Source organism: Bombina bombina, chromosome 1, assembly GCF_027579735.1.
Source record: "Bombina bombina isolate aBomBom1 chromosome 1, aBomBom1.pri, whole genome shotgun sequence".
In the NCBI taxonomy this organism is placed as follows: domain Eukaryota; kingdom Metazoa; phylum Chordata; class Amphibia; order Anura; family Bombinatoridae; genus Bombina; species Bombina bombina.
Genome location: NC_069499.1, coordinates 1146121530 through 1146144434, shown reverse-complemented (window position 1 = coordinate 1146144434; position 22905 = coordinate 1146121530). Strand labels below are relative to the sequence as shown.

The 22905-nt window shown below is 37.1% G+C and overlaps 1 protein-coding gene across 2 annotated transcripts in view; it reads left to right on the top strand.

Annotated features, from left to right (window-relative positions):
* Nucleotides 1-20839, top strand: part of PLEKHH3 (pleckstrin homology, MyTH4 and FERM domain containing H3) — a 183521-nt gene extending 162682 nt beyond the window's left edge. For both annotated transcript variants that reach the window (XM_053699361.1, XM_053699366.1), the window contains one exon: nucleotides 12898-20839. In XM_053699361.1, coding sequence (XP_053555336.1) covers nucleotides 12898-13011 — 114 coding nt within the window. In that variant the 3' untranslated portion in view covers nucleotides 13012-20839. The remainder of the gene's footprint in view (nucleotides 1-12897) is intronic.
* Nucleotides 20840-22905: the final 2066 nt, after the last annotated feature.

Here is a 22905-nt window from a genome sequence, read left to right as displayed (position 1 = left end):
ACTTACCTGTGAAATAAAAATAAAACCTAAGCTGCCTTACACTAAAACCTAACATTACAAAAAAACAGCTAACATTACAAAAATAAAAAAACTACCATTACAAAGAATAAAAAACTCTAAAATTAAAAAAACTAAAAAAAACTACCAAAAAATAACAAACTAAATTATCCAAAGCAATAAAAGTTATTCCTATTCTCATACCCCGTTTAAAAAAAACACCCCATAATAAAAGAACCCTAATCTATAATAAACTACCAATAGCCCTTAAAAGGGCCTTTTGTAGGGCATTGCCCTAAAGAAATCAGCTCTTTTTCTAAAAAATAAAAACAAACACCCCCTAACATTACAACCCCCCTCCCAACCCACAAAATAAAAAAAACTAACTAAAAAAAAATAATCTACCCATTTCCCTGAAAAGCTCTTTTAAGACAATCCCACACCCTAATCTAAAAAAAAAACACCCAAAAAAACCTAACACTAACCCCTCTTTAGGTACTCACCGTTTATTATTTATTTATTAGTCAGTAGTCAGTTGCTGAAGTCCAGATTAAACAATCTTCATCCCAGCGGCTCCACCTTCATCTAGGCGGCTCCATCTTCATCCAGACGGCTCCATCTTCATCCATCGAGGGACCGGCATCTTCTTCATCCCTGCAGAGGCAGAGCGGTCGATGCACGGAGGCGGAGGTCCAGGCGAAGGTCCAAAGCGAAGGTCCAGGCAGAGGTCCATCTATCTGACGTGGAGGTCCCCTTTATGCGATCGTCTGCCGCAAACTGAGGATTCAAATGCAAGGTACCCCTTTTATACTGAGGGTACCATTGCATTCCTATTGGCTGAAAAATTAAATCAGCCAATAGGAATTAAGGATGCTAAAATCTGTTTGGCTGTTCAAATCAGCCAATAGGATTTAAGCAACTCTCATTCCTATTGGCTGACCTCCACCTTGGACCTCCGCCTCCACGCATCGACCGCTCCGCCTTTGCAGGAATGAAGAAGATGCCAGTCCCTAGATGAAGATGGAGCCGCTGGGATGAAGATTGTTCAAGCCGTACTTCAGCAACTGTGAGTACCTAAAGAGGGGTTAGTGTTAGGTTTTTTTAAGGTTTTTTTTTTGGGTGGGGTTTTTTTTAGATTAGGGTTTGGGCTTGTCTTAAAAGAGCTGAATGCCCTTTTAAGGACAATGCCCATACAAATGCCCTTTTCATGGCAATGGGTAGATTAGGTTTTTTTTAGAGTTAGGTTTTTTTATTTTGTGGGGTTGGTTGGGTGGTGGGTTTTACTGTTGGGGGGTCTTTGTATATTATTACAGGGAAAAGAACTGATTTCTTTATTGCAATGCCCTACAAAAGGCCCTTTTAAAGGCTATTTGTAGTTTATTGTAGGCTAGGGTTTTTTATTTTGGGGGGCTTTTTTATTTTGATAGGGCTATTAGATTAGATGTAATTGTTTTTATTTTGGATAATTTTCGTTTGTAATTTAGTATTTTTTTATTTTTTGTAATTTAGTATTTTAAATTTTTTGTAACTGTAGATTTAATTTTTTATAATTATAATTTTTAATTTTAGTGGTGTTAGTTTTTTTAATGAGTAATTTAATTTATTTAATTGATAGTTATTTTAATTTTAGTCTAATAGTAATGTTAGTTTAATTTAGAGTTTAAACTTAGGTTTTTTTAATTTCACAGGTAAGTTTTTATTTATTTTAAGATAGTGATCTTGTAATTTTAATTTAAAGTTAGGGGGTTGTTAGGTTTAGGGGTTAATAGTTTAATTTAGTTTTTGGCAATGTGGGGGGTTGGCGGTTTAGGGTTTAATAGGTTTATTTAGTGGTAGTGAAGTGGGAGGCCAGAGGTTTAGGGGTTAATAACTTTATTAAGTGGCGGCGATGTCAGAGAGCGGCGGAATAGGGGTTCATATATTTATTATAGTGTGGGCAATGTTGGGGTGCGGGGAATAGGGGATAATAACTTTAGTATAGTGGCGACGATGTCGAGGAGCGACAGAATAGGGGTTACTTTTTTTTATTAGTGGCGGCAGATTAGGGGTTAATAAGTTTAATATAGTATTTGCAATACGGGAGGGCCTCGGTTTAGGGGTTAATAGGTAGTTTATGGGTGTTAGTGTACTTTGTAACAGTTAAGTTATGAGTTTTATGTAACAGTTTTGCTGCGTAAAACTCATAACTACTGGTCTCAGATGGCGGTACGTATCGTGTCGGTATAGGCTGGAACACAAGTTTTTTAGCCTCACCGCAAAAACTCGTAATGGCAGCGCTATGGGAATCCCATGAAAAAAACATAATTTATGTAAGAACTTACCTGATAAATTCATTTCTTTCATATTAGCAAGAGTCCATGAGCTAGTGACGTATGGGATATACATTCCTACCAGGAGGGGAAAAGTTTCCCAAACCTCAAAATGCCTATAAATACACCCCTCACCACACCCACAAATCAGTTTAACGAATAGCCAAGAAGTGGGGTGATAAGAAAAAAGTGCGAAGCATAAATATAAGGAATTGGAATCATTGTGCTTTATACAAAAAAATCATAACCACCACAAAAAAAGGGTGGGCCTCATGGACTCTTGCTAATATGAAAGAAATGAATTTATCAGGTAAGTTCTTACATAAATTATGTTTTCTTTCATGTAATTAGCAAGAGTCCATGAGCTAGTGACGTATGGGATAATGACTACCCAAGATGTGGATCTTCCACGCAAGAGTCACTAGAGAGGGAGGGATAAAATAAAGACAGCCAATTCCACTGAAAAAAATCCACACCCAAAAATAAAGTTTAAATCTTATAAAGAAAAAAACTGAAAATATAAGCAGAAGATTCAAACTGAAACAGCTGCCTGAAGTACTTTTCTACCAAAGACAGCTTCAGAAGAAGAAAACACATCAAAATGGTAGAATTTAGTAAAAGTATGCAAAGAAGACCAAGTTGCTGCTTTGCAAATCTGATCAACCGAAGCTTCATTCCTAAACGCCCAGGAAGTAGAAACTGACCTAGTAGAATGAGCTGTAATCCTTTGAGGCGGAGTTTTACCCGACTCGACATAAGCATGATGAATTAAAGATTTCAACCAAGATGCCAAAGAAATGGCAGAGGCCTTCTGACCTTTCCTAGAACCGGAAAAGATAACAAATAGACTAGAAGTCTTTTGGAAATTCTTAGTAGCTTCAACATAATATTTCAAAGCTCTAACTACATCCAAAGAATGCAATGATTTCTCCTTAGAATTCTTAGGATTAGGACATAATGAAGGAACCACAATTTCTCTACTAATGTTGTTGGAATTCACAACCTTAGGTAAAAATTTAAAAGATGTTCGCAACACCGCCTTATCCTGGTGAAAAATCAGAAAAGGAGACTCACAAGAAAGAGCAGATAATTCAGAAACTCTACTGGCAGAAGAGATGGCCAATAGGAACAAAACTTTCCAAGAAAGTAATTTAATGTCCAATGAATGCATAGGTTCAAACGGAGGAGCTTGAAGAGCCCTCTGAACCAAATTCAAACTCCAAGGAGGAGAAATTGACTTAATGACAGGTTTTATACGAACCAAAGCTTGTACAAAACAATGAATATTAGGAAGATTAGCAATCTTTCTGTGAAAAAGAACAGAAAGAGCAGAGATTTGTCCTTTCAAGGAACTTGCAGACAAACCTTTATCCAAACCATCCTGAAGAAACTGTAAAATTCTCGGAATTCTAAAAGAATGCCAGGAAAAATGATGAGAAAGACACAAAGAAATATAAGTCTTCCAGACTCTATAATATATCTCCCTAGATACAGATTTACGAGCCTGTAACATAGTATTAATCACAGAGTCAGAGAAACCTCTTTGACTAAGAATCAAGCGTTCAATCTCCATACCTTTAAATTTAAGGATTTGAGATCCTGATGGAAAAAAGGACCTTGCGACAGAAGGTCTGGCCTTAACGGAAGAGTCCACGGTTGGCAAGAGGCCATCCGGACAAGATCCGCATACCAAAACCTGTGAGGCCATGCTGGAGCTACCAGCAGAACAAACGAGCATTCCTTCAGAATCTTGGAGATTACTCTTGGAAGAAGAACTAGAGGCGGAAAGATATAGGCAGGATGATACTTCCAAGGAAGTGACAATGCATCCACTGCTACCGCTTGAGGATCCCTGGATCTGGACAGATACCTGGGAAGTTTCTTGTTTAGATGAGAGGCCATCAAATCTATTTCTGGAAGTCCCCACATTTGAACAATCTGAAGAAATACCTCTGGGAGAAGAGACCATTCGCCCGGATGTAACGTTTGGCGACTGAGATAATCCGCTTCCCAATTGTCTATACCTGGGATATGAACCGCAGAAACTAGACAGGAGCTGGATTCCGCCCATACCAGAATTCGAGATACTTCTTTCATAGCCAGAGGACTGTGAGTCCCTCCTTGATGATTGATGTATGCCACAGTTGTGACATTGTCTGTCTGAAAACAAATGAACGATTCTCTCTTTAGAAGAGGCCAAGACTGAAGAGCTCCTAAAATTGCACGGAGTTCCAAAATATTGATCGGTAATCTCACCTCCTGAGATTCCCAAACCCCTTGTGCTGTCAGAGACCCCCACACAGCTCCCCAACCTGTAAGACTTGCATCTGTTGAAATTACAGTCCAGGTCGGAAGAACAAAAGAAGCCCCCTGAACTAAACGATGGTGATCTGTCCACCACGTCAGAGAGTGTCGTACAATCGGTTTTAAAGATATTAATTGAGATATCTTTGTGTAATCCCTGCACCACTGGTTCAGCATACAGAGCTGAAGAGGCCGCATGTGAAAACGAGCAAAAGGGATCGCGTCCAATGCAGCAGTCATAAGACCTAGAATTTCCATGCATAAGGCTACTGAAGGGAATGATTGTGACTGAAGGTTTCGACAAGCTGATATCAATTTTAGACGTCTCTTGTCTGTCAAAGATAGAGTCATGGACACTGAATCTATCTGGAAACCTAAAAAGGTTACCTGTGTCTGAGGAATCAATGAACTTTTTGGTAAATTGATCCTCCAACCATGATGTTGAAGAAACAACACAAGTCGATTCGTATGAGATTCTGCTAAATGTGAAGACTGAGCAAGTACCAAGATATCGTCCAAATAAGGAAATACCACAATACCCTGTTCTCTGATTACAGACAGAAGGGCACCGAGAACCTTTGTAAAAATTCTTGGAGCTGTAGCTAGGCCAAACGGCAGAGCCACAAACTGGTAATGCTTGTCTAGGAAAGAGAATCTCAGAAACTGATAGTGATCTGGATGAATGGGAATATGCAGATATGCATCCTGTAAATCTATTGTAGACATATAATGCCCTTGCTGAAAAAAAGGCAGGATAGTCCTTACAGTTACCATTTTGAATGTTGGTATCCTTACATAACGATTCAATATTTTTAGATCCAGAACTGGTCTGAAGGAATTCTCCTTCTTTGGTACAATGAAGAGATTTGAATAAAACCCCAGTGCCTGTTCCAGAACTGGAACTGGCATAATTACTAGATCTGAAACACATTTCAGAAATGCTTGAGCCTTCGCTGGGTTTACTGGGACACGGGAAAGAAAAAATCTCTTTGCAGGAGGCCTTATCTTGAAGCCAATTCTGTACCCTTCTGAAACAATGTTCTGAATCCAAAGATTGTGAACGGAATTGATCCAAATTTCTTTGAAAAAACGTAATCTGCCCCCTACCAGCCGAGCTGGAATGAGGGCCGCATCTTCATGTGGACTTAGGAGCTGGCTTTGATTTTCTAAAAGGCTTGGATTTATTCCAGACTGGAGATGGTTTCCAAACTGATACCGCTCCTGAGGATGAAGGATCAGGTTTTTGTTCCTTGTTGTGACGAAAGGAACGAAAACGATTATTAGACCTAAATTTACCTTTAGATTTTTTATCCTGTGGTAAAAAAGTTCCTTTCCCTCCAGTAACAGTTGAGATAATAGAATCCAACTGAGAACCAAACAATTTATTACCCTGGAAAGAAAGGGAAAGCAGAGTAGACTTAGAAGACATATCAGCATTCCAAGTTTTAAGCCATAAAGCTCTTCTAGCTAAAATAGCTAGAGACATATACCTGACATCAACTCTAATGATATCAAAGATGGCATCACAAATAAAATTATTAGCATGTTGAAGAAGAAGAATAATGCTATGAGAATTATGATCTGTTACTTGTTGCGCTAAAGCTTCTAACCAAAAAGTTGAAGCTGCAGCAACATCCGCTAAAGATATAGCAGGTCTAAGAAGATTACCTGAACACAAGTAAGCTTTTCTTAGAAAGGATTCAATTTTCCTATCTAAAGGATCCTTAAAGGAAGTACCATCTGCCGTAGGAATAGTAGTACGCTTAGCAAGAGTAGAGACAGCCCCATCAACCTTAGGGATTTTGTCCCAAAACTCTAATCTGTCAGATGGCACAGGATATAATTGCTTAAAACGTTTAGAAGGAGTAAATGAATTACCCAAATTATTCCATTCCCTGGAAATTACTTCAGAAATAGCACCAGGGACAGGAAAAACTTCTGGAATAACTACAGGAGATTTAAAAACCTTATCTAAACGTTTAGATTTAGTATCAAGAGGACCAGAATCCTCAATTTCTAATGCAATTAGGACTTCTTTAAGTAAAGAACGAATAAATTCCATTTTAAATAAATATGAAGATTTATCAGCATCAACCTCTGAGACAGAATCCTCTGAACCAGAAGAACCATTATCAGAATCAGAATGATGATGTTCATTTAAAAATTCATCTGAAAAATGAGAAGTTTTAAAAGACTTTTTACGTTTACTAGAAGGAGGAATAACAGACATAGCCTTCTTAATGGATTTAGAAACAAAATCTCTTATGTTATCAGGAACACTCTGAGTATTAGATGTTGACGGAACAGCAACAGGTAATGTAACAGTACTAAAGGAAATATTATCTGCATTAACAAGTTTGTCATGACAAACAGTACAAACAACAGCTGGAGGAACAGATACCATAAGTTTACAGCAGATACACTTAGCTTTGGTAGCTCCAGCACCAGGCAGCGATTTTCCAGAAGTATCTTCTGACTCAGTTTCAACGTGGGACATCTTGCAATATGTAATAGAAAAAACAACATATAAAGCAAAATTGATCAAATTCCTTAAATGACAGTTTCAGGAATGGGAAAAAAATGCCAGTGAACAAGCTTCTAGCAACCAGAAGCAATAAATAATGAGACTTAAATAATGTGGAGACAATAGTGACGCCCATATTTTTTAGCGCCAAAAAAGACGCCCACATTATTTGGCGCCTAAATGCTTTTTGCGCCAAAAAAGTCCGCGCCAAGAATGACTCAATAAAATGAAGCATTTTCAGCCCCCGCGAGCCTAACAGCCCACAGGGAAAAAAGTCAAATTTTAAGGTAAGAAAAAAATCTATTCATATGCATTATCCCAAATATGAAACTGACTGTCTGAAATAAGGAATGTTTGAACGTCCTGAGTCAAGGCAAATAAATGTTTGAATACATATATTTAGAACTTTATATAAAAGTGCCCAACCATAGCTTAGAGTGTCACAGAAAATAAGACTTACTTACCCCAGGACACTCATCTACATGTAGTAGAAAGCCAAACCAGTACTGAAACGAGAATCAGTAGAGGTAATGGTATATATAAGAGTATATCGTCGATCTGAAAAGGGAGGTAAGAGATGAATCTCTACGACCGATAACAGAGAACCTATGAAATAGACCCCGTAGAAGGAGATCATTGAATTCAAATAGGCAATACTCTCCTCACATCCCTCTGACATTCACTGCACGCTGAGAGGAAAACCGGGCTCCAACCTGCTGCGGAGCGCATATCAACGTAGAATCTAGCACAAACTTACTTCACCACCTCCATAGGAGGCAAAGTTTGTAAAACTGATTTGTGGGTGTGGTGAGGGGTGTATTTATAGGCATTTTGAGGTTTGGGAAACTTTGCCCCTCCTGGTAGGAATGTATATCCCATACGTCACTAGCTCATGGACTCTTGCTAATTACATGAAAGAAACATCATTTTTTTGAGTGCGGGACTGACGTTGCATTACAGTCTAAAAGGCTTGCGGTACAGCTATACCGATAAGACTCGTAATGGCTGCATTGCTGTTTTAACGCTGAAATGACAATTTTTTCAGCGTTAAAACACGAACGCCAAACTCGTAATTTAGGTGAATATTTATTAAAGTATTTTGGGGATTTTTTAAAATAAATTCTTTGACAACTTTTTCAATCTAAATAGAATATATGTGCATGTTATATAGTGTTCATTTTACATTGGTTTTGATAGATAACATTTGAATTTCTTCATGCCTTTTATTACAATGTATTTATCTCCTTTAAAAACACTAAAACTATATCTGTGGCACCAAGTCTCTTGCACTTTTCATTCGATTGGTAAGGTACACAGTAACTCCAGGGCCAAAACAAACTCTTATGTAACCCTAATTAAAAACATTCTGCAGGGATGCACTTAGGTGAATATAAGCTAAAGTAGCCTGCAGTATGTATTTATTTTATAAGCTTTAAAGGGCAGGTACAATCATCCATAAAAATTTAAATGTGAATTGTTTAAAGGACAGTAAAAAAAAGTATGTTTAATTATGTGTAGTACAAACAAAAACAGTTGTGCACGAGCTATATTGGGTTTATCGCGGCTGTTTGCGCGACCTCAGAGCTCTGGTTAACGGTTACCCTCAAATAAAAGGTGTCACAAAACACACATCAAAAATACATTTAAAAGTACAGATAGGGGCCAATTTATTAAAATGCGGACATGATACCCTGTCGGCATTTATCATTACACAAGCAGTTCTTGATTGTCCTTAAAAATAAAAGGTGCCCTTAAAGGGACAGTAAACACCTTGAGATTGTTATATAAAATATTTAGTTACGTGTAATGAAACAAGTTTTTTATATATATATATATATATATATATATATATTATTTTTTTCGTTATTTATTTTCCCCTTTTAAAGGTATTTTAGCTCTATAAAATGAGCAATTTCTAACTCTCAGAACTAGAAATGCACCCTGCTGACTTCTCAAGCCTTAAAGGGACAATTTACTCAAAAATGTTCTCCCCTTTAATTTGTTCCCAATGATCCACTTTACCTGCTGGAGTGTATTAAATTGTTTACAAGTAGCTCCTTTACCCTTATATTGGCATTTGGAATTGTTGATTTAGCATGTGGTATCCCCACCTATTCTGAAAGTTTGTGGCCGCGTGTACCAGCTATAGATAAGCTTTGTAAACACAGCCAGCAGAAGAAATTACACTCCCAGTCGGATATAGCAGAGATAAGGTAATACAATGTTGATTTTCCATTGTTCTCTCAAAGTACTGGTGATTGTTTTAAGGACAGATATAAGATAAAGAAGCAGGTATATGTGCACAATGTGATACAGTAATGAGATCTGATTATACCTACAAGCTCAACCCATTTTATTAGGTTGTGGCTTCAAAACAAAAAATTAGAGCTTTAATATACACAAATAAGCCTTAAAAAGCTAATTTTCATACATTTTTTACTCTGCAGTTGGTAAAAAAAAAAGCAATTGTAAACACATTAAGGGAAAAACTTGGCTTTATCAGATAACAAATGCAAAACAAAGCACTGTACACTAACTTTATGACCGGGGCTACCCTTGTTGTCTGCAGACTAAAGAACTGGTTTAGTTTCTCCAAATAAGGGAAATAGAGATTGGCTATTGAAAAATAATTTCAATAAAAGTTGTTTTAAAAATGCTAAGACTTGGCTGGTATGTTCCAAGGTGTTTACTGTCCCTTTAATGATCCATACATATCAATTCATATAAAAAAAAAAATCATAACAATAAAATAGTTATTGTTCCTTAATCCCTTTATGCCGAGGGGAAATGTTTGACCTCGGAACAAAGTTCCAATGTAAACATTTGCTTGGAAAAGGAAATCACGAGATCGTTGCTGCAATCATGTGATTTCAAGGCCAGGATTGCATTGTGGGGGATTGTATACACTGCTTGTTAAAGCCCAGCACTGTTAGGACAACATGATACGTCCTAATAGTGTTAAGGGCTTAAAACAAGGCTCCTTCACTTTTTACTCTGAGTTTGCAAGCTTCTAAGTATTCTTCCCACTGGAGAAGCTGCAACTCAGGCTAAAATATACACAACACAAGAAGAACTAAGTGAAGTATTAAAAGTACTTTATAAAACCAGTAATTTATTTAGCCAAATTTGTACTCACAATAGACAGTGTCATAACAGCTGAGGTACATCAGCAAGTATTTTGCAGTGTACAACACCCTCTAAAGCCTGGGGTCCACAGGTGGCATAGTTCCCTCTCTCTTGCCAGTTCCCAGCTGATCCTCTCAGATCCGTCCTCAAACCATGAAGTTCCTGCACCAGTTAGGCTTCATTTAGATTGCAGGCAGAACACTCAGACTCGCAACAGTTTGGTATACACAAAATAATCCAGGCTGCAGTCTTACCAGAAGTGTACAGTCGAACACAATTAAACAGAAACGCCTGCAAAATGATTCAGGCCACACCCACTTTACCTATTCGACTGTACACTACTGGTAACACTGCAGCCAGGATTATTTTGTGTATACCAAACTACAAGCACATCTGGGTGTCCTGCCTGGGATCTAAACAGAGCTTTAAGGAGAGCTGAACTGGTGCAGGAACTCCGTGGTTTGAGGACAGATCTTAACAGATCAGTTGGGAACTGTCGAGAAAGGAAACTATACCACCTGTAGACCCCAGGCTTTATAGGGTATTGTACTCCAGACTCTACATGGGGACTTAAGTGCATTGGAATAGTGTACCTCGACAACAAGCAAGGCTGTCTATTGTAAGTGTCAATTTTGCTAAATAATTTACTGGTTTCATTGAATAGTTTTATTACTACACTTAGCTCCTCTGGCGCTTCTTTCACTTGTGTTTTGTAAAACACTTAATAAATGCTAAATATAATGATATATTCAAAGCAAAGATTAGCCAGAGAATAATAATATATTTTCCTTCCTAAGTCCACGGCTTCATTCCTTACTGTTGGGAAATTCAACACCTGGCCACCAGGAGGAGGCAAAGACACCCCAGCCAAAGGCTTAAATATTCCTCCCACTTCCTCATTACCCTAGTCATTCTTTGCCTTTCGTCACGTTAGGAGGTGTCAGAGAGGTGTCAGAAGATTCAGAGAGTCCTGAAAAAGGGTATCTGCCCTTCGATATAGGACTGGAGTTTTAAGTAGTCATGTCAACCTCTCAGTGAGAGTATTGATGAAAGTTAGAGTCTGGAGATGCGGGGAAAGTTTTTCTGTAAAACCATCCAGACTACTGCTAACACCTCCTAAGCAATCAGTGTTGACAAATTTCTATGCCTGCTTTCTTTCACTCAAGTCCATGTCAGGAGTGCTGCTATAAGACTGTCACAGTTGAGAGGCTGTGTTCTGTTCCACAGCATGGATCCTGGAGGTAAGATTGTTTCAATTTTTACACATAAAAAGCTATAACAGGGTCACAGTGGGGCTCCTTTATACCTTGATAGGATCCAGGGTTAATATCCTCTGAAGGGGGTCTATTGAACTTTCCTGTCTTCATAAACTCTGTCTAACTTAGGTATCATAGGTTCTTATCCTCTGAAGGGGGTTTATTGAACTTTCCTGTCTTCGTAAACTCTGTCTAACTTAGGTATCATAGGTTCTTCAGGCAGCGCAGCCTCTGAAACCTCTAACGTATACAGAACCCCCTTTGATAAAAAACAAATTTTAAATCTAAAGGACGGTTCCTCCGCAGCAGGAGGCTTAGACGCTAAGGACTCTGACCCAGAAAGTTCACCCTCTGAAGCTACAGAGGTTAACTCATCATCGGATAACTTGGACATAATGGCTAAATTCAATAAATATTTAAATGACTCCGGATCAGGAGAGCTATGTTTAACCTTTCACTTGCGTTTGTTAGAGCGAGGTAATGCACTGAGAGCCGCAGATACCACCGTTTGTAACTGTGCAGCAAAGTCCGCAGGAAGAAGGCCCCCTCCTGATGGAGGATTAGATGTGCTACCGGAAACTGTATGTGGAGTGGATAATATACTCCCAATGGCTGGGGCACTCACCACCTCCTAGACCCTGACAGTTAACAGAGGAAACGCTCTCCTCAGGTTCAAGTCTCAGCCGGAATGGAGGAAATAAACATAGACCACTCCCGGTCACATGGAGTGCAAGACAGTACTTCCTCTGTTATTACAAGTACAGCAAGTAATAGGAGCTGTGCAACACTTTCAAAAACCAAAGTGAAACTTAAAAGTGAAACCTGTTTGTTCCAGACAAAAACACATCAGCCCAGGAAAAAATCACGCAAAGCAGCATGTAAATAATTAATACACTTTAATTAACCCCAACTGTTCAATAAACCCCCTTCAGTGTGACAGTCTTATAGCAGCGCTCCTGACATGGACTTGAGTGAAAGAAAGCAGGCAGTGAAACTCGTCAGTCAGGTGGCCAGGTGTTGTATTTCCCAACAGTAAGGAATGAAGCCGTGGACTCTCCCTATCCGGAAGGAAAGGAATTTATCTGGTAAGCATAAATTATGTTTTTTAATTATATTTGTTTAAATATTAAAGAAATAAGTGAATTTAGTCTCAATAAATTATTGAGCCTCTTCATGATGTAACCTATGTTTCCCCAGGTTTAAAAACTTGTTTTCTTATCTTATCTCCTCTGTTGAGGACAGTCAGAGACACATATAAATGAGTTCCTAGAGTACAATGTCCCTTTAATTTCACTTTAGCATTTGGCACTAAGTGATTTCTTTGCAGACTTCAATCAGGTCTATCAAAGAATCTGCATTAATTTCCTTTATTCTTCTGCAGGTGGATGAGATAACGCAGCTAATTAATACATATCTCACGTGCATCGGTAATGGACCATGTCTGTCTACCCGCAATAACAGCATAGCTACTGAGGATGCATGTGAGCCAGTCTGAATTCACCATTCTGTGGCTGGCAGATGTTATGCCTTGGACATTGTAGACCATAACTATATCAACGTTTATGTCAAGTTTTTATGTCAACTGGTTTGGATTATTCAGCCTTAAAAGACAACAAAATAACTTTAAAGGAACATCACATTGTACGTTAGCTACCTGAACATTATAGACCACAGCTCTGTCGATCTTCTCACATGCCAGCCTATCCAGTAAACTCTTCTGAGAATCAGTATGTGCATACATGAGGTTTGTGTTCACCCACAACAGCTGTTCATTGAACAATAATTTATTATTTTTATGCCATTATTCAAGATATTAAAGTGTTATTATTGTGCTCAACTCATTTGGATTATCAAGCCTTAAAACAAAAAAATATATCTTTAAAGGAGATCTGCATAAATCAAATGGAATAAAATATGGCAGGTATTTTTTTTCCAGAAAAGTTGGCAACTCTACTCAATCCTTACCTAATTTCTCAAAGTGTACAGTATGCTAACATTGTGTATTTATTGACAGCTGTGATTTATTCATTGGTGTTAAGCAACAGTACTGTAAAAAAGCTGGAATTTTCCTTTATCGAAAATATCTTAAATTATAATTTAATTTTAAAGGGTCATAATTGGTTAGAGCATGTTATTTTGAAAACTATCAACCTTACACTATTGTGTGTTCAACATCATTGCGAGGTTCAACAAACAGTAAAAGTACCGCTCGGTACCTACAGAGCACTGCTGGTCCCGACCGGAAACCATTGATGATCCAATCAATAGCGCTAGTTCCACAACTGAGTCGATCGACTAGCACTGCTGATGGGATCAGAGGTGGTTTCCAATCGGGACCAGCAGTGCTCTGCAGGTCCTGAGTGGTACTTTTAAAACACACAGTATTATAGGGTTAATAGTCTTTAAAGTACATGCTCTATCAAATTAAAGCATGTCACTTTTTGTCTATTATGGACCTCCTCTGTCTTTCCCCTTTGCGTTAGCTTATACCAGCAGTACTAGGGATCTGTTCCATGCGTTTATTAACCATAGCATTAAAGACTCTCTGCCACAAGCCATGTTCTCAGCTTCTTGTGGATTTTTTGGTGCCATTAATAGTGAAGGACACTTCTGAAACTGAGTAGCAAATATGGTCGGCACACAGTAATAACAGAGAAACTTTATCAGACCTGTAATTAAAGGGACAGTCTACAATAGAATTTGTATTGTTTTAAAAGATAGATAATCCCTTTATTACCCATTCCCCAGTTTTGCATAACCAACACAGTTATATTAATATACTTTTTACCTCTGTGATTACCTTGTATCTAAGCATCTTCTAACAGCCCCCTGATCACATGACATTTTATTTATTATCTATTGACTTGCATTTAGTACTGTGTTGTGCTAAATCTTAAATAACTCCCCTGGCGTGAACACAGTGTTATCTATATGTCCCACATGAACTAACAGTCTTTTGTTGTGAAAAGCAATTAAAAAAACATGTGATAAGAGGCAGCCTTCAAGGGCTTAGAAATTTGCATATGAGCCTACCTAGGTTCAGTTTCAACTAAGAACACCAAGAGAACAAAGCAAACTTTATGATAAAAGTAAATTGGAAAGTTGATTAAAATTACAAGTCCTATCTGAGTAATGAAAGTTTAATTTTGACTAGACTGTCCCTTTAATAATAATATTTAGTCATAATTATTGTTCAACATTTCTAGGTTCTTGCTTTTGGTCTTTCCTAGACTGTGTCTGTAGTGTAACAAAAAGATAATCTGGTTGCCATTTCTTCTTCGTGTTACTTCACATATAAGGTATTTGTGAAAGAAAAGAAGCCTTATCTACCTGCTAATAATAATAAAAGACAAGAAGAACCGTTACAGAAAATCAATGAAACATATCAGGCTACCCAATAAAATCATTAAACATTGAAAAGAAAAATAGCTAATGTTCTTTAAAACAAAGTCTAAACATTTTGTGAAGTGAGCTAGGATTTTATCTTTCTGGCTGCTTAAAGGTAAAAGAAAAGCTGGATTATCTTAAAGGTGATGAATATGATGATTACAAATGATATATGACAATGCAATGTGAGTCTCCCTAGAGATGCGCCTTATTATAATTAATCTATCTTCCATGAAAAGGAAGTTTAATCTGCTGTAAAACAGCATTTACCAGGTGAGATATTTTGACCTATTCCCCAGTTAGAAATAGCTAAATCCAGCACTTATATATTTGTCATACACAACACCCTACTCAACCAGAAGGTAAATGTCATTGAGATCAATAGATGTATTTTTTTAAATTAATGATTGGTATTTTTTTTTTTCCAAAAGCAATTCTTGTAGCTCAGAATATCTCAAAAATTGGTAGAACCTGGAGCTTGATATTATAATTGAGTAGAATAAAAAGTGTTTTCTTTCGACCATAGAGTGATCAGCATACAAAATGTACTGCAAAACTTCTTAGATGTTCAACCGAACCAGTATAAAGGTGTATATTTTATTTTTAAGACAATTTAGCTAATAATAGTGAATCAGATTTGCTTGTTACCTCATGTTTCACTGTTAAAATTAATCAGTGCATATTTGAATACTTAACAAAGTCAGACATGGTCAAAATTTCTCACCTAACACCTGCATTTGTATTGTGTGTATAATCCCTGTTTATTACAAAACAATGTGTTTCAGACCCCATCTGATGTTGTGATGGGGTTAATTGCTGCCAAAGAGATTGATGCATCCCTTGTGTAAACTATAGGTTTTCTACCATCCTTTTAAAAGAGATTGTTTTAAACATGCCTTATCTCTTATTGTTTGTTTGTTTTTGTTTTTTTTTTACATAAAATTCAAAATCACTAAATATAAAAAAAAATATCAAGCCTCTTTATTGTTTAAATAAGATGACAAGGCGTCCCCACTTTTTTTGGGACGGTCTAGAATTTGGACACTTTGTTTTAAAAAATTTTAATGGGTAATTCAAGAAACTGATTTCAGCTAAGCTGTCACAGACTGTCCCGAATTAGCCTGAATGGGTTTATTATTTAGCTCAAGAAGTTAAGGAGGCGGGTGAAGTATAGAACATAATCCACCTCTCACTATAAAAGATCTTGCTGAGTGGCCTGCATGGTACAGAGGATGGTGTTGGAGGCATGGAGCTCGACGGTAGGCCAAAAATAAGGGGAATGGGTCCATGGGATAACTAAAATAAATGGAAAGGACCTGAGAAAATGAAAGTCTGTTATGAACAAGGGTCATCCCCTGCCATATTCATTTGCTTTAATGGCCTGGGTGTGAGATCTGTATGTGTGTGTGTAAAAGAGAGAGTGTATGAGAGAGAGAGTATGTGTGTGTGAGAGAGAGAGTATGTGAAAGAGAGTGTATGTGTGTGTGAGAGTGTGTGTGTGTGTGAGAGAGAGATTATGTGTGTTTGTCACAAAGAGTATGTGTGTGTGTGAGAGAGTGTATGTGTGTGTGTGTCAGAGAGAGTTTGTGTGTGTGTGTGAAAGAGAGAGTGCATGTGTGTGTGAGAGAGATTGTGGGGTCTTTTTAAGAAGCAGCGGGTGCTGCCTCCGACCCAGTCCGCCTCAGTTCTGGCTGAAGCGGAAGTTAAGAAGCAGCGATCCTAAGACCGCTGCTCCTTAACTCGTCTGCCACCTCTGAGGTGGCGGACAGCAATCCGCACGATCGAATACGATCTGGTGGATTGACACCCCCTGCTAGCGATTGGCAGCGAATCTGCAGGGGGTAGTCTTCTGAACTGCTGGTGCAATGATAAATGCTGACAGTGTATGTACACAATGTGTGGTGACTAGAGCAGTTCTGACTCAAGTCACTTGTGAGGGAGCGCAGCAGCAGAACCGCCAGCAAGCACACAGACACTGACAGGCTCAGTCAGCCTAGTAGCCACAACTCATTCAGGCATTTGCCAAATTTACTTATTACATTATGTATTTCTAATGTGAGCTGAGCACTGACTGAGCAGCTGTCAGCTGAGGCGGTCGGGAGCGACCGCTCCAATAGATAGAGGCAATGGGGGCAATGCCGCGCCAGCAAGCATGCATTACACATTTGCTTGCTTTAGGCTAAGGCAACTAAACCGCAATAGTCTGAGTCACTCACTGCCTGTCTGTCTGTCAGTCACTGGGTGAGGGAATAGGGCGGGGGGTGGCCCGGCTAGAACGTCAGTCTTCAGTTCAGCCGTCACACACAGTCACATGTCATGTGACATAGTCAGGAGGGAGCCTAATAGCCTAGTTGGAGCAACTTGGAGACCACGTGGGAGTGGACGGCAAGTCAGTGTCACCGGCAATACGGATCATCAACAGACACACAGACCATCCAGTGCAATAGATTAACACAACGAAAACAGTCAGAAAAGGTATGTTAATTAGAAATACTGAGTTAAGGGGCACGATTATGTACATCATGTATTCAATAATAGGGTAATAAGACTGACTGTATTGTACATTAGTGTAATGGCATGATACATTTGTATATTTGTAACTTGATTTAAATCAATAGTTACAAATATACATCATAATACATGACCCTTTAGTCTGCCCTTCAATCCACCTATTATCTGCCCTGGTCAAGGCTGCTTCCAGTTCTTTTTCTGAAAACAGTGCAAAACCCTTATATAATAATTCTATTGACTTATGACATTATACCTCCATGTGGTATATATATATATACAGTACATAATAAGGGTAATTACACACTCACATGGACAAACCTACATTAAATATTAATACTATTTAAATATTGAAAGTAGGTTGTTTGTCCATGTGAGTGTGTAATTACCCTTATTATGTACTGTATATAAACTACATGGAGGTATCATCAATTCATAAGTCAATAGAAATGTTGTATGCTCAGTAGTACTTATTAGGGTGTCCAGCATTTACACATATAGGGGTACACTGGAAACTGATTCCTAAAACAAAATGCGCTTCTGGCTCTTCAAGTTTCTTTTTAACTCCTGTATGACCTTTATGTTAGCAGTTGTTTTAGTCTGGCAAGGTATTATTTTGATATTGACAAATGAGTATTTGTCTGTATTTAAAGGTACATTAAACCCAAAATTGTCTTTCATGTTTCAGATAGAGAATCCAATTTTAAACAACATCATAATTTACTTCTATTATTTAATTTGCTTCATTCTTTAGATATCCTTTGTTGAAGAAATAGCCATGCACATGGGTGAGCCAATCACATGAGGCATCTGTGTGCAGCCACCAATCAGCAGCTATTGAGCCTATCTAGATATGCTTTTCAGCAAAGGATATCAAGAGAATTAAGCAAATTAGATAATAGAATTAAATTAGAAAGTTTTAAATTGCATGCTCTTTCTAAATCATGAAAGAAAAAATGTAGGGCTGGTCTAGAAAATTTCCGGGGCTGCTTTTCATTACCAGTCCGGCCCTGCAGTGTATGTGTGAGAGGCTATGTGTGTGTGTATGTGAGAGTGAAGATCTTCATTTTAAAGTAAGGTTAACAAGTTTTATCTTAGCAATAGTTGTTACAATTGGTTTTCATTGTATGTAAACTAAATATTTTAAAGTTGTTTTTTTTACCTTCTCCTCAACATTTATGAGGTGTCCCAAATTTGGTGATGGGAAATCTGGTCATCTTTGTTTAAACCATGATCTTATAACTGAATGATAGAAAATGTGAGCTTTACATATGTCGTTAGTAAAGTATGAGGAGAAAACTGTATATACATATATTTTTTTGTTTGCCCTTTTTTTTTTAATTATCTCTAAAAGCTGCAGGCAGCTTTTTTTTTAGCAAGCTATTATTTCAATAGTAAAAAGTTACTCAGTCCTGTGTACATAGAAGAGCCACAAAGAGGTTATTGCCTCAGGCAACTAATTATCTGCCAGCTTGGGACAACGATATGTTCTGAACTTCTGGCCAAAAAAAAAAAAAGATTCTTAGAGATAGTTGGCAAATGCAATTTCCAGAACTTTATTATCACTCTTGTGCTGTAAACTGGATATGAGGTTAAATGAGGTGAGAGTCAAGTCATCTTCACATTAATCACTGCAAATGGTATTTTTTGCACTTATATGACATAAGGAACTTACAAAATATATACAGATTTCTGCAAGTGTGCATCTTCTGCACCAAAAGCAAAAATTGTAATACAATATTTGATGGAAAACTTTAATGGAGAAATACCTTGCAACAGCTCTGAGGTAGAATTTATTCAGGTATATGTTGTGTGGCGCTTGTGATTTATTAAACAAAAATAAATAAAATTAAGATTTTTTTTAAAAATCCATTTGTTTAACTAGGACTAGTAATATATATTAAAACTTTAAAATTTGACTTTTTGGAATATACTTTTTTACTTAGACCGTGGTAGAAAGTTTTTTATTATGTTCTTATAGATAACACTAGCAATTGTCTCTCCCCCTTTATTTACAGCATTAAAGAAAAACTTAAAATTAAATTACCCATAAATTAATTAAAATGAAACATTACAATATAGGTTCATTATTTAGTTTCTGTGCTTTTGATTTAAAATCAAATTGTGAATGTCCCAACACTCATTAAAGAGGCCAAATGTCATATTCTATAACCTATGCATGCTGCAAATGTACATAAAACACATACATAGTGCACACTGATTGCTTAAAGCAGTACAACTCATTTACAGCTACCCCGAACTGGCCACTATTAAGAGAGATAAGATAAGCCAGGGTTTTAAAGTAGCGTGGTGGCACAATGTGCAGAGTTTTATCAATCTATAATAAAGCGACAATTTTAAATACTGTTAAAATATTTATTTTGTGTATAGGTATTTTGCAATTCATTATTTAATTCATTATATATATATATATAGATATATATATATAGATATATACAGTATATATATATATATATATATATATATACTGTGCAAAAAATTACTTTAATAACACTTTAAAGGGACATTAAACACCATTTGCTTTTGTGTGAAAATTGTGATTTGTCCCACACTCCCTAGGGACCAAAAAAAAGCGAAATCTGTAACCTAGGTGTAAGATACTAGTTGATTTTCTGCTTTTTGGCCTCTCTAGGGAGCGTGGGAAGTACAATTCTTGTTAAATGGTACTTAGGTATAAATAGCAGTAAAGTATGAAGCTATGTTAGCACTTCCCTTCAGATGCTCGCTGCCAGCCACGGTTCTCCCAGACCGTATCCAGAAACAAGAAATATTGAATGTGATGGCGCTGTGTCACCTCAGGGGATGCAAGCTGCTCATTTCCTCTGTGAAACCTGCCTTCATTCACCTCCAAAATAAAAACCTCACAATGGTGAAGCAGGTTTCAAATAAAATGGTAGGCGCACAAACAGGTCATACTCACAAGATTTCAGTTTTAAATCAGCCTTTTATTAAAACCATCACAAGGGTATCTTCAGATTTAATTAAAATATAGCTCAACGCGTTTCGGCAAAACAAGCATTTCTCAAGAGCATAAAATCAATATATGTCAAAGCCAGTTGGAGTAGCCAGGAACTGTAATTAAAGCAATTGATATAGCTGTCCTAAGTGTAGTAGATAAATGCTGCTGATGCTATCACACATGAATCACACTAGTGTCATATAAACATGCTCAGTCTGACTGCAGGGGACGGTAGACTCTGTGTGCAATTAGCCTCCTCTTTGTGGGTCACTGCTTTTCTTTTTGGGTTTGTCTTCTGTCAATGTTTTCCAATGTATTTCTTCTTGTACAACTACCAAAGTTTTAACCTGTGAAATAATTCAGTTTCAAGATATTATTCATATTTTCCCTTGGAAATGATGGTGATGCATATTGTTTTGTAAATAAATAAATACACATTTTTATTGTTTGGTCCTGTTTTGCGTCCTTATATCAAAAAAGTGGCACCTATTTTTGAATTTAATGATTTAACCCTTGCTAATGGATCCCCTATCCAAATGCAATGTAACCCACAGCTAGTACAATGGTATAGTATCTGTACTGAACTGTAGCATGAGTTCAAAGAAAAGTGAAGCCTAGTATAAAATATTAATACCAAGGGACATAAACACCTTTTAATCACAAGACTTTTCTGAGTGTGAAATTCTCGTAATACATTAACACTACTTACCTTATTTGACCACTTACTTTATTTGGAGCTAATCCAGATTTATAAATGGGATTACACAAGGCTTGCTGCTGTCAATATTTTTTATTTATTATTTATTTATTAGGGAGTGCAAACATTTTTAAACAATTATCCAGTGTAGCTTCATTCTCTTGAAGGAGAAGCACTGCACTACCGGGAGCTATCTAAACACAATGGTAAGCCAATGACAAGAGGCGAATATCTGCATCCACCAATTAGCAGCTAGCTCCCATCTCCTCATCCTACCTAGGTAGCTTTTTCAACAAAGGAAACCAAGAGAACAAAGCAAATTGGATAATAGAAGTAGATTGGAAAGTTATTTAAAATGGTATGCTCTATCTGAATCATGAATGGGGGAAATGGGGTTCCATGTCCCTTTCATAAAGTTTTACTATATATTTTAAACATATGACAATGCTGACATAGAACATTCAAGTTAATAACAAAAAGCAACAGATGAAGAATTATCCTGAATAAGTTTGTTGCAAACATCACTACAAAATAATGTCTAAGAGTTACAAATTCTTAGGTGCAACTTCAGCCTTATAATATATAAATCAATATACCAAATGTATTCAACATCATATGGACATAAACAGTTGAGTGCATCTCAGTCCATCAAATAAAGTAAAAAAGAAAGATTTAAAGAGGGGGGGGGGAGAAATTTCACTGAAGTTAGCATAAGGGGATCACTAAACATTTATTCATTCGCCCTGTTTATCTCAATGAAGCCAGCTGTAAAGAGAAGACAATATCACTGATCAATCTTCCCGTAGGGGTATGAGAAAGAGATAGATTTTGTATGTGAATAAGCTGGTTGTGCTTATTCAACCCACAGCCATTATTAGCATTTCAGTGCGTAACATAAATAACATAGCAGATCTGCTTTACTTACATGCTCAGCCCATTGTTATGGGCATACCCTAGGTGATAGTTTTCATCAGAAAAAATAGCTATTTCAAATACAAAATAAACATGAAGGATCAATTTCACATACATTTAATGTAATGGGTAGTAAAGTGTCCCTTTAAAGGTTTGCCCTATATTTTGTACATTTTATGGTAGCATCAAACCTGAAACAAAATCCCTGTGTGGTTTTACACTGTTTTAATCAAGTCATCATGACAGGCACAGAGGGAAATCAACTTGTTTTAAAGGGACAGTCAAGTCCAAAAAAAACTTCCATGTTTCAAATAGGGCATGTAATTTTAAACAACTTTCCAATTTACTTTTATCACCAATTTTGCTTTGTTCTTTTGGTATTCTTAATTGAAAGATAGACCTAGGAAGGCTAATATGATAAATTCTAAGCCCTTGAAGGCCACCTCTAATCACATGCTTTTGTATTTGCTTTTCACAGCAGGGGAGAGCTAGTTCAGGTAAACCCTATAGATAACATTGTGAGCATGCCCGTCGATTGTGGCAGACACTGCACTAATTGGCTAAAATGAAAGTTAAAACATAATAAATAAAATGTCATGTGATCAGGGGGCTGTCAGAAGATGTTTAGATCCAAGTTAATCACAGAGGTAAAAAGTGTTGGTTATGCAAAACTGGGGAATGGGTAATAAAGGGCTTATCTAGCTTTAAAAACAACAAAAATTCTGGTGTTGACTGTCCCTTTAAGACAACCAATATAACATAACCATAGCATCATATGAAATATTCTTTGGCTGTAAGAACTTGCAAATTAGCATCTTTACTGATCTGCAAACCAGCAAAGCTCATCAAGAGTGTGGCACAATAAATCATCTAATGCAAATAAAATAAATTGTCACAAATAACAA